This window comes from Fundulus heteroclitus, chromosome 18, assembly GCF_011125445.2.
Source record: "Fundulus heteroclitus isolate FHET01 chromosome 18, MU-UCD_Fhet_4.1, whole genome shotgun sequence".
In the NCBI taxonomy this organism is placed as follows: domain Eukaryota; kingdom Metazoa; phylum Chordata; class Actinopteri; order Cyprinodontiformes; family Fundulidae; genus Fundulus; species Fundulus heteroclitus.
The window spans coordinates 11,978,596-11,990,960 of NC_046378.1; the positions used below are offsets into that span (position 1 = coordinate 11,978,596).

The following is a 12,365-nucleotide window of genomic DNA, read 5'->3' on the forward strand; positions in this document are numbered from 1 at the left end:
AAATGTGAGAGTATATTACTTGTTGCGATCCACTCTTGACTTGGAAAAGGAGCAGTTAAGATCCTCACTAATTTGATTTACCATGTGCAACATTTAGAAAGAAGTGATGCAAATTAATTTAAAAAAAAAAAAAAAAAAAAAAACAGCACAGACAGTTAACAAAATGTCACTAAAGGAGCAATAAAGAGGGACGTTCTACAAATGGCAAACGTGTGAGCCGCTGTGACTCAGTTATCGGTTATTATGTTGAATATCTAGTGTCAGCGTTTAGCGCATTATCGCCAATTACCTTGTTTACTGCTGTGATCCGCAACAAGGAGAAGTCGCTGTTAGTTAATTGACTGGAACGGCACAATAAAATTAAAAGACCAGTCCTCCGAGAGCACTTTACCTACTGAGTGTTGGGTATTGAGATGACTCTAGGTTCACTTTATGTATGATAATAAACGGTTACGATGAGAACATTAAAGGATCCTGGCTGCTGGATGCTGACTGAGGCCAACAGCTCCATAAAGTGCACCATAATCTGCCAAATCGATTTCTTGTTATGGGCCCCGATACGTCGGGAAATCTCTGGTCCGCTCTCTGTTTTTCTTCGTAACATAGAGACCGTCATTCCTAATGTTACTGCGGACAAAGTCTACCAATAGAGATGTAAAACACCAGCGCGCTGGATTTGGAAGTAACATTTGTTTGCTGGTAACCCATAATTTTTGCTCTTTGCTTTGCTGACGAGAAGCTTTATTGTTAGTATCCATAAAAAGATACCCTTGCCATGAAGCCTACAGTACCAGACACTTGACTGACACCCGTGGTGAAGGTTTGTAAAAAAGCCTTGAAATAGATTCATCTTTTGTTGCAGCAGCATAATCACCCGCTGAACCAGCGGCACAGTTATTTTGACCCCTGACAATCTCTTTAAAATCAGTCTGACTAAGGTGTTTCCTTTTTATATATATTATATGCTCCTTTTTTTTCATGTACATCAGAGTTTCTATTAACGTTCTAATTAATAATCCATCCTTTTTTGTCGGCCTGTGGTATAAATATGATGTAGTATGATGCTGTCGGCCTGTTGCCGTTCCAGAGGTCCTGGGGGCCCTGTTAAAGTGCACGGCATCATAAAATCTTTGAAAAAGTAAGATATTTTCAATAAAAATTTAGTGGCATTTATACCCCTAGTTTTTTGACTGGGGGCAGAAAAAATCAGATTTTATCTTCTTTCTGCTCCCTTTTGCTCATGGGAAATGTATGACTGAAAATTACTGTTTTTGTGAGTTTTGCCATGGAGCAATAAATAATTAAATCTAAAATCTGAATTAAACTTGTGGGCGACTGTGAATAAATGAGTTGAGCTGTTGTCTTACAGTCTTAAGATTGATGGTTCTATTTCAGCTTTCCTTTGCCGTATGTCAATGTGTTCCTGTGCAAGTTGCCTACCGATCTGTATATTAGGAGGTAGGGTATTCTCCAATCTTATAACATCCTATTATAAGAGTTGTCCTATTACCCGAAGGAGGTTGTACAAAGAATTAACAGCAAAGGTAGGAATATTTGTGCCAGACGTCATTTTCTGAAAAGGTGAATATTTCTTATCGTGGGATTGTTTTCCCCCCAACTGAATAAATGTGGTGTACTGAGTCACTGTCAGATTATGCTATTGTAATAAAACAAAAATAATCACATTGAAGTTTGTTTTTTTTCTTTTTTTGCACATTTTTACCACAGGTACAACAAAATCTGACCAGAAAATCCAAACTACAATTACCATCATGTCACTACTTTCTTTTGTTGTGTTTTGAAAAGAAGTCGGAGGGTTTTTGCGTGCCCATAGGGCAGCATCTTTATTTTGAACCGGTGTATAAGTGCTGCTTTGGTGAAACAGCCTCCAGATGTTCGGAGCTAACATAATGACACACTGCACCCTCAGCTGGTTCGCAGGACTGTCAGAGTGAATTTACAAGGCGACGGATTCAGAGACCCGTCTGAACACCAAAGGACAGCTCCGCCATATGTGCCGCGGTCCACCACCGGGTGAAAGGTGGCTTTTGTGTTGTCACTCGTCACGGCGGCCGAATGTTGAGTTATCGCTTTGTAGACGTTATTCCGCTTGGATTTCCCTGTGGGGGTTAATGTTCAGAACGGAGTGTTGATGGAGGGAAAACATGAAACCCGCTCTGGAATTTACGAGCTGCGGATGAATGTGCAGAAACACAGTAATTGCTGCCCTTTAACTCCAACCTTTCCAAGAGGGATCGCCTCCGTCTGCGTGTGACGTGTGGGCTCCTCTCCTTCCCCAGAGGTCATTGTCTGTGGATCCAGACGGCTCCCACTCAGGTTCTCAGTGTGGCTTCACTAATCTGCTGTAATTACGTCTCTCGCCCGGCTCACTCCTGTCCGCACACATGTATCGACTCCCCTATCTCTCCTCTGTCCCCCTCTGCCTTTTGTTTCCTTTTTCTTCCTCTCAGGGGACTATAGTCGTAGGCGCCTCAGGGTATCAGGCTGTGCATGTGTGAAACGAAGTTACCCATGCGATGGGGACGTTAACCATGCCAACATAAAGCTCCAAGGACTCCCTCCTAATGATACAGGGTGGGAGAAAATGCCTTCGTGACTCGCCTTAAAGTGAAAGGGTTTCCTAGTGCAATAAACACGCACGTCCTGCTCGTCACGCAGCTGTGACGCATCGATTGCGTGTGTCATCGAGCCATCTCGCCTGAGGGGAGGTGTAGGGATAAAGTGCTTCGGCTCGCAAAGTAAATGCACGCCACCTGACTGCCTAAATGTGAGGTAAGTTCAAGGCAATGTTTACAGATAGGAAAAAAAAATTACCTTGGGTTCTTTTAATCCCAGATAACACTGGGATCAAACAGTAAACCTGAGGTAAGGCAAGTTTATTTATATAGCACTTTTCAGTAAAGACGACCCAAAGTTAGTTACCCAATAACCTAACACTTAATGGGTAATTGTATGAACGTTGGATCAAAAGTAGAGGTTTAGCAATGGTTTCAAATGCATCATACCAAAGCTAATCACCAGATTAATTAAACAGGGGTCCAAACTCATTCCCTATATTAGTAGAACTGATCCAGAAGAGCTTTTCAAAATAAATATACATCATACCTACAGCATCTGCCCCAACAGAAATATCCTGTGCAATTTGTCAAATCTATAAACTACATGAATGATGAGGAAACCAGAACATAATTCATTATTTAGCAGAATGTCAAAGCTTTACATTTGTCATTTGTCAGATGCCTAATTTAAGGTTAAGTTGTAAATCAGAAGAGACTGAACTTATCAGAAAGAGGAAAATGTTGCACAATTAGGAATTGATAATATGACACACTTGGAGAAAAAAATGCAACATTCAAGTTAAATAGAGCAGCAGCCCTCAAACTGGGGTCCTCGGACCCCCGGGGGTCCGCAAACAGCGGGTTGGATGTCTGTGAAACGCATGCTGTCAGGCCTGAGGAGGCAATGCTGAGGATGCCTCGGGGTTGAGCTAAGTGACACAATGGACAAATGCTTAACTCCGTCCACTTCATTAAGTCAGGTAAAAGCCAAATCAGCTAAAATTAGGAAGAATGACAACAGTTACATCGAGTTTGGCTTTATGGAGAATGAGGAACTAATCTTCACCTAATCTACACCTAATAGTAGGTGTATTTATATATATATATATATATATATATATATATATATATATATATATATATATATATATATATATATATAAACAAAATACTATCAGTATGAGGATTCTAAAGGGGTCCCTGTCCAGGAAAAGTCTGAGAACCTCGGAACTATGGGTAAGACAGATTTACAGAACAATGTCAGCAATACGCATGATTGTACAAGCAAACACCTTAGAGAAGCTAAAATCGTGTGCAAATGGACATTAGCACCTGAGATCAAGTGATCCGATCAACAGCCTGTGGAACCATTGACATGTTTGTAAACAGTTATTGATTCTGCTGTGAGCAGCAGAGATTATAAAGTCTGGCAGCAGTTGGGATGAAGGACCTGCAGAGGCGCTCCTTTGAGCATCCAGGATGCAGTAGTCTGTCACTGAAAGAGCTCTCCAGCTCAGCAACAGCTCCATGCATGGGGTGAGAAACGCAGGCTCCCACACCCTGCCCTGGGTCCAGGGGGCATCCTGGGACAGAGCTGGTCCTCCTGATGAGCTTATCCAGACGCTTCCTCTCAGCTACAGATTTATAGAAAGCGTTGGAAACAGAAACAACAGAAATGCCAAGTGTCAACGTATGTATACACAATGCGTGTTCAACTAAAGAGCAGCTCAGCTAAAGCTACAGGGGCCCTCTGTACTTTAGCCCCTCAAAGCTAATCAAATACACAACCCAGCAGCTCCAAAACACTCCAGGACAATCACCAAGCTGTCTGCCTCAGCAACACGGCGATGGTTTTTGGTTCACTAAAGCCTGCTGCTAAAGTTACGTCATTCATTTAGTAGACGGCTCTAACTTTACCTTTAGCTTTTAGCAAATAGCGATGGGCGGTGCTCCCGTAGATACGCTATCATCTTAAGTCTGTTGCCTCCTCTGGCTGCCACAGTCTGTATGGGGAACTCACTTCCTCCAAGCTGTTGCCGAAATGTCCATTTAGATGGGGGGAAGTTTCAGATATTTACCGCCTTCAGCCGTCATACAACCTGAGCCGCTATATACAAAGGTACACAGGAGGAGGGGTCATGATACTGCGGTTGCACATGGCCACCTCCACTTTCTCTCTTACTAGACATAAAGAAAAAATGCTTGTATACCAGGAACGGTATGATAGCAATATTTTTTTGTGGTTTTGAGACTGTTGACTTTTTCCTATTGTGATATACCATGAAACCGTAACTAGCCAATGCCTTTTCATATTAATAGCACTTTTTATCCCAGCATGCCACTTTCGAATGTCTGTTACTCCTTCACCTCACCCTCTTATATGAAATCCCAACATGATAAAACTTCTGAAATTCATCTGAGATTTGGCTTTTCCACAGATAGTCACCTTATTATGTCACTTACAAAATATCTCCAAAACCCTGACCCCTGTTATATTTGACCCTCCCTCTGTGATATTCTCAATTTTTATAGAGGACCATGGCGCAGGGAGGCATAAGACCTTCACAGATCCCGTCTTTAGCCCAATTTCTATTTCATTTTAATATTACAATTAATATTTTTCATGTTTCTTTTCTTTTCTATTATGTAATTATCTATTCTATTATGTAATAAAGCCTTGTCACATGAGGGTTACGTTATCTTCTGTTCACTACGAGCTACCTATTATGCAGAAGGAAATCAAAGTCTATTCCAGGAAACAATTGCTTGTAAACATGTTACCTTTTGAACCTCATTGTGTCACATAGGGTTTTGGGGAAGTTCATAAAAAAACAAAAAAACAGTGTATTTGCATACTATCAACAAAAGAAAAAAGTGAACATTTCTTTTTGCTGACGAAAACGAAAAGATAAAAACATTTGCTGGTGTCAAAACGATCTGAAACTACCTGGATTGGATCTAACCTCTAGCTGTTCAATGCTTTTATTTTTTTCCTTCTAATTATAGATCATTGTAGTGGTAGATATATGCTGAGCTGAACTTTGTCTGACCTCATGACAGTTTTCATTTATAGAAAAGGCAGGTCGGTCCTACAAGACAAACCAGTTCCTTTCCCACAAAAAAACACACACACACACAAAAAAAAAAAAAAGAAAACTCTGTGGAGCGTCTGGCCTCCGTGTCAGTGCGTGTGAACCCCGCTGAGCTCATTAAACTGTTAATATCGCTGTCTTCCTCCTCGCATAACCTCAAACCTCACAAGATATTGCATGCTCACTGGCTCAAACACACAATCCTCCTCTCACACATGCAGGCACTCACTCAAACACACATGCAAAGCCCTGCAAAGCTTTCCTGACCAAATGCATGCCTGACTGACTGCTTACACACACACACGCACACACACACACACACACACACATTAGCACAAACGCATGCGCGCACACACAGGACTGCTGCACAGCACTCTTATTTAAACTGATGTGAGTGCTGTCACGACATCCGACTAGTCCTATTTGTTCCACAGAAGCCTTGGCGTGAGAGAGCAGGGTCACCCCACAGGCTCTCATGCAAATCCATTCAGCACACACACACACACACACACAGGGCATACACACACTCTCTCAGACACACACGCATGCGCAAGCATTTAATAGTCCTTCAGATAAGCAAAAAAGACAGAAAGGCATACGTGCAAGCACTCTGAAATGTCCAAGCAAAAGGGAAAAAGGAAAAAAGAAGAAGAAGAAGAAGAAGCAACGGTCTGTGGGACAAAATAAAGCCGCTGAGAGGAACTAGACCATGAGGGTCAAACAACACACAGCCTCTCAGTGAAACTGCCGTCATGTCAGTTTTCATTTCCAAAGCACATAACATAATAATTAAAGATTACCCTGGTGATTTCTGGTGCTCACTACTGGCCTCAGATGGTGGCAAAAGCTTACTACACGTAGACAAAACAATGCAAACCATTATGCTTTATTGTTTTTTTTAGCCGAGAATATTTTCTCAAGAACCGGCGCAAGCTGTTGTGATGTGAAGAACTCAGTAATTTACATGATTCATTTTGCAAGCGCAGGTAATGAAGGAAGTGTCTCTTTGCAGTCGTCAGTCAGCGTTGACACAAGAAAAAACATACACTGAAATGCTTTTCTCTTCCCCTCTACGGAGCTCATTAGAACGGTTAAATGGATTTGATAAATGTACAAGAAGATGACAAATTGAAACGGAAATGTTTTGGCAAGGAGACGCTTATCTGCCGGTTACTCGATGCAGCCAAAGTTACACAATGTCACTCAATAAAGCTTGTGTTACAAATAATAGCTTTATTATTAGTAAAAGCTACTGTTAATCAATAAAGTTACTCAATGCCCACCTGGAAACTATGGATGGACTTTCAAGGACTCCATTGTTCTGTTGGAGGCCTTGTAGGTCAGTGATTGCTGTGGCTAAAGAGATATAATTATGTGTGCCAGTTTAAAAATTGGAATGCTGGTTATCTTTATTTTTGCTGGTCTTCTGCCGTAGGTATGCTCAGTCTAAAGCAAACTCAATGGCCGTACTCCTGGTAGTTCATATACGTAAATGGAACATAAACCACCTTAGGACAAGGCCTGGTAACCAACTCTGAACTTTGATCACATCTGATCCCCAGTTGAGGCTTCAGCGAAGACAACTATGTGGACCTGAAAGACAAAGCATGATGGGAAAATCTTCAAAGGGATCCTGTCTGGAATCGTATTACAACTCCACTTTTAACATAATAATTCAATCTCAACTTTGGAGGGTCCTTGTAATTAAAAAAAACCCTCTTTACGTGTCCGCACAATTTTTATCAACTTTGTTTTTCTTTCCCACAGAAAGTATTGCCCGCTGGATGGTTCTGTGTGTTCCTGTGTCCTTTTCCTGAATGAAGCCATTGACCTGCCTATCTTTGTGCCTTCTCTTTTTTGTTTTTCCCCATAAAAAAGTGTTCCTGACTCAGCATTCTAGGTATGCTTGTGTTTTTCTCGTAGAGGTAGTCACCGAAGCACTTTCAGCTGCCGCAAACTATGTCGTCTATGTTTTTCTTTTGCGTAGAAAGTATTCATGAATCGGCGCTTTCGAGTTCAGCTGTCTTTTTCCCTTTCGTGCCTTGCTACCTATCTTTGTTTATTTTTTTTTCTATCGCATAGAAAGTTTTCCTGAGCTGTTGCTGCCGTTCGCTTTGTTGTTTTTTTTCCCATAGAAAATACACCTGGCTCAGTGCTTTGTATGTATAGTTGTGCTTCTCATCTGGAAGTAGCCACTGAAGGAGGTTTAGTCCAGTCAAAGGGTTCTCGTTACTTACCATTGGTTGATTGGTTTGGATAAGCAAGTAAATTTCAATGCAGTTGATTAAGTTTTCTTAAACCCATAACTTTTTTAAACCAATTTTCATGAAATGAGCCACAGCATTTGACTGTATTGTATTATAATGAGGATTTAAATGGACTTTATGTAACTGCAGACTAACTGCAAGACTATATATCGGTGGATTGGCTTGGAATGGATTGATGTAAACTGAATTTTAACCAAACTAGGTTTAATCTAATCAGATTTAAAATGTACATTTGTTTTGTAAAGTGTCCTAAAAGGACATTTGCTTTAAATGACTGTTCTACCGATAAACTCGCGTGAAGGGAAATTGTTCTGCTGCGTAGAGCGGCTTCTCATTCTGGATGAAATTACGCCAAAGTTCCCCGCGGACGGGCTTGTGTCAGGTCCACAGACGGCGTTCTGTTTCATGACGTCACGGAGGCGTGAGTAGCAAGCAGTTGTTTCCAGAGGTGGGCTCACTTGCGAGCTGGTCTTGTGAGACCGAGTAACACAATCCCAACTGAAGACACTAACAGCTCTGTTCGAGGAAATGTGATTTTGGGAAGTTTACTGTGTGCGTGAATGAGTCCCTCCGGGCCCAAATATGTCAAGCATAACAACATTACTCATTTAATGCCAAAAAAGATTAGTGGGTCATATTTAGCCCCAACTCCCCGAAAATCTGGGCACGCACACGCAAACACAAACACACACACACCCTATTGACTGTAGCCCTTCCCCCCCTCCTCCTCCTTTCCCCCCTCTCTAGCAGACACATGCACGCAAGCTCACACTCAGCGCTCTTCATTATGCACTTGCCCCCACACAACATAGCGTGCCGGAAACAGACTCGATGCGTGCCAAACTCCTGGTCCCCGCAGGCTCAGTGCCCCTAAAACACTGGATGCACCTTTCTAAATTAGGTTAATTTGCCTTGGCCACAGACACTGTGCAAAACACAGTCTAGTGGTTTGACTAAAAAAAAATAAAATAAAAAAATCCCAACAAGGAACTAATTAGATTGTTTTTCAAAATGAAATATTCCTGATATGATTTTGACTGACTTCCACGACAGGAAAAGCTGTTCTGTATAGTTTTGAGGGAAATTATTCAATTCAATTAGTGGAATCTGACTGTTTTTAATTGCTTTTGGATCTGACAAGAAAAAAAAAAAAAAGGACACAAACTCTGATAAACCTCAACATCATCACAATGATAAGGCCACCGCTCATTTTAAAATGCCCCTTTTAGTTTTTATATTCCAGGATCTGATTAATTTCACATGCTTGAGGAAAAATAAAACAGATCAATGCGCGAGGGGGCGAGGGAGTGGGAGCTTCATGGTCTCGAACTGAGCACATAATTTTTTTTTTTCCATCTCTCGTCACGTTTCTGAATGAGTTTCTGCCGCTGATGGAGGACAAACAAAGACAGAAGGGAAGGTGGGCTTGATTTGAGTGGGGGCAATTTGCATGAGAGAGCCTGCGTCTGCATGATTCATTGATTGGTCCATAAATAGCCCAACACGCTTCCCAAATGAAGTCATACAAAGAACCGTCTCCCAGGGAAAAAATTTGAGCAATAATAAAACACGAAAAGAGGCAAAAACGAAAAATCACAAAGACCTACAGGAAAATTAGATCATACTATCATAAAATAATACAAAGACCTCTTTCTAGATGCAAAAATATGAACTGCTAATGATAAAAGGGCAAAAATGTTTGTCAAAGGACATTTGTTAGGCTCCCAGTTCCATGAATCAGTTTGCCCTGTAACAGCCCCTACAGGAATGTCTGGCTGCTCTTTCACATTACTTCTGAGGGAATGAATTAAACGCACATCTCAAACAGAGCATGCAAGCATTTTCAGGTCACATGGCATGACTTCATGGCGTTGCCTGTTTCCTGGAAAGATCAGGCTATCTGGAAACCTGTTTTCATGACACCATCCAATGGTAAATTAAATTATTAGTAGGATCTTTCTATAGTTGTTTGATGACCTCCATCACTTTATTTGCTAGATACACTGTTACTTTGCCATACAAAGCTGTGACCCCTCAGTGTCTATTAAGGACCATGTGAAGCCTCCAGCTGCCAAGGCATAAAATTGAAGTAATGAACCAACTGAGGCTCCTATCCTCTGACAATAAAGCGGCTGTTTGCCAGTTAACTGTTGCTTGAGAGGTTAATGTGGGCTGCTTCCACACCAATTGCAGAGTGGACTATGAGATGATTTTACTCTTTCGTTTCATTAATTTATTAATTGTGGAATATGTGGGCATGTCTAATTATCATACATGCCAAAGGAAAACTCATTTGACCAAACAAGACGAGGGATAGTGGCTGCCTGGGAACGTTTTTCTTTTAAAGTCAATGTTGCTATAAATTGAGATGAAATAGAAATAAGGCAATTCAAGCTATAAAAGTATTGCTATTAAAAGATACACAATCAACAAAATACACAAAGTTGTTATGTTGACATTAGTACTTGGCTTTATTGTGAGGTGTATAAACATGCGAGGCTCTAAAGCAGATTTATGTAACTTTGTTATTACCATTTCAAATAGCCCATTGTTTCCTAACCTTAGTGCATCAATGTGTTTTATTCAATGTAAATACCATACTTTAAATGTATTTTTTTTTCTAAAAAATAAAATAAAAAAATCTACCTATCCTTTTTGTTTGTTTACAGAAACATGACAATTCCAGTAATTCAATATGCTCAATTGGAATTTTTATTGGGGTGTGGAGGTACTATCAGAGCCAAGGAAAATCAACATTTAATGTCCACCCTTATTTTTTCAGCACAGGCAGATGTAGTGGTTCTCTTACTATTTAATTTTTAATGTGTGTGTATATATATATATATATATATATATATATATATATATATATATATATATATATATATATATAAAACGAATGCTGTGGGTAATTTCAAACCTCGTATCATGTAATAAATATTCATTAAATTTCTCTAAGATACCGGATCAATCTTAAGTATTTTTTTTAATTTATTCTTAGGAAAAAAAAAACACACACACACAATTTTGTTTTTTCCATCCCGTATATACAATTTTGTAAGTTTACAGTAGCTATACATGTAAACATTTTGGAAAATAATAAATATTCGAAGGGGTTTCTTCACCAGGAAATTGGAAGAAATTAATAATAAGAAGAAAATAAATCAAATTGCAACAGTGTGTTGTAACATGCATTTTGACTTGGAAACCAAAAATGTCCACAGATCTAATAGAAATGGTTTATAAGACCTGATGAAAAGAAAGAACTCATGGATATATTAAATTTCACCCAAAAATACACAAACTCAAAAATAAATTCAAATAAAATTCAAAAAAGGCATAAAAGGAAAAAAGTCCAGAGACTTTTTGTTGTTGTTGTTGTTGCCTGTTGCAGTTACTATTTCGTAGTTTCTAACAGTGTTTAATAGTTTTATTAAACACTGTTAGATGAAACTTCCGGTGGAAGGATGGCTCCCAGCATCCTCAGCGAACGGAGCCGAGAATGCGTGCTTTTATTTTGCCGAACTCGTAACATCCCGTGCCTACGTGGCTCACCGTCACGCGCTTCTCTCTTGTCTGCTGGTTACGTCGTAGCCATAGCAACGGCGCAGGGAACTCTTCCAGTCTGTTGACCTTTCTGAAGTCTTGTAGGATTTTTTTTTTCTTTTGCGTCTTTCGCCACAGGACTGACAGTAATAATGGGTAGGTCGACGTTTTGTTGTTGTTGTTGTTGCATCTAGACAGAAGTCACATGACTCCGGTCTCGTATGGTTGCAAAGAAAAATGTGTTTTTAACGCACTGATTTAATTGATCAAATCTGTGAAATGCCTCGGTTCATCAATTAACCCAGTTTCGGCTGGGTCTCTCTCTTTTTGTACTCAGTGTCTCAAGTCATTTAACGGGGGGCAAAAGTCTCCAGACATCAATTGAATCTTAACAGGAGGTCACTTTTCTTTTTTTAAACAGAACTTTGAAAAAGAATACTTCACAATAGTCAGTGTGAGGGTCCACTAATATATATATGTATATATATATATATATATATACATATATATATATATATATGTATGTATGTTATATATATATATATATATATATATATATATATATATATATATAATATATATATATATATATATATATATATATATATATATATAATATTATATATATATGTATGTATATATATATATATATATATTATATTATATATGTATGTATGTATGTATGTATCTGTATATATGAATGTATGTATATGAAATCCAGAGAAATGTTGGGTGCGCTTGTATTCAGCCTCCAGGTGTGCAGGTTTGCACTTCCAGAGACTGATCTTTTGAAAATGACTGAAGCTTACTCAGATCACAGAATGTCTGTGAGCAGCAGTTTTGATGTATTGCTACAGATTCTCAATCAGATTTAGGTCTTG

At 39.5% G+C, this 12,365-nt stretch overlaps 1 protein-coding gene across 2 annotated transcripts in view; it reads left to right on the forward strand.

Moving 5' to 3' along the window:
• Positions 1-12,365, forward strand: part of lekr1 (leucine, glutamate and lysine rich 1) — a 157,977-nt gene that overhangs the window by 21,963 nt on the left and 123,649 nt on the right. Inside the window, exon 1 of one of the 2 annotated variants that reach the window (XM_036149972.1) lies at positions 11,391-11,640. The exons of the other annotated variant lie outside the window; for it this stretch is intronic. Coding sequence (XP_036005865.1) covers positions 11,637-11,640 — 4 coding nt within the window. The 5' untranslated portion in view covers positions 11,391-11,636. Of the gene's footprint in view, positions 1-11,390; positions 11,641-12,365 lie in introns of those variants that run through there. 2 annotated transcript variants of the gene reach the window in all.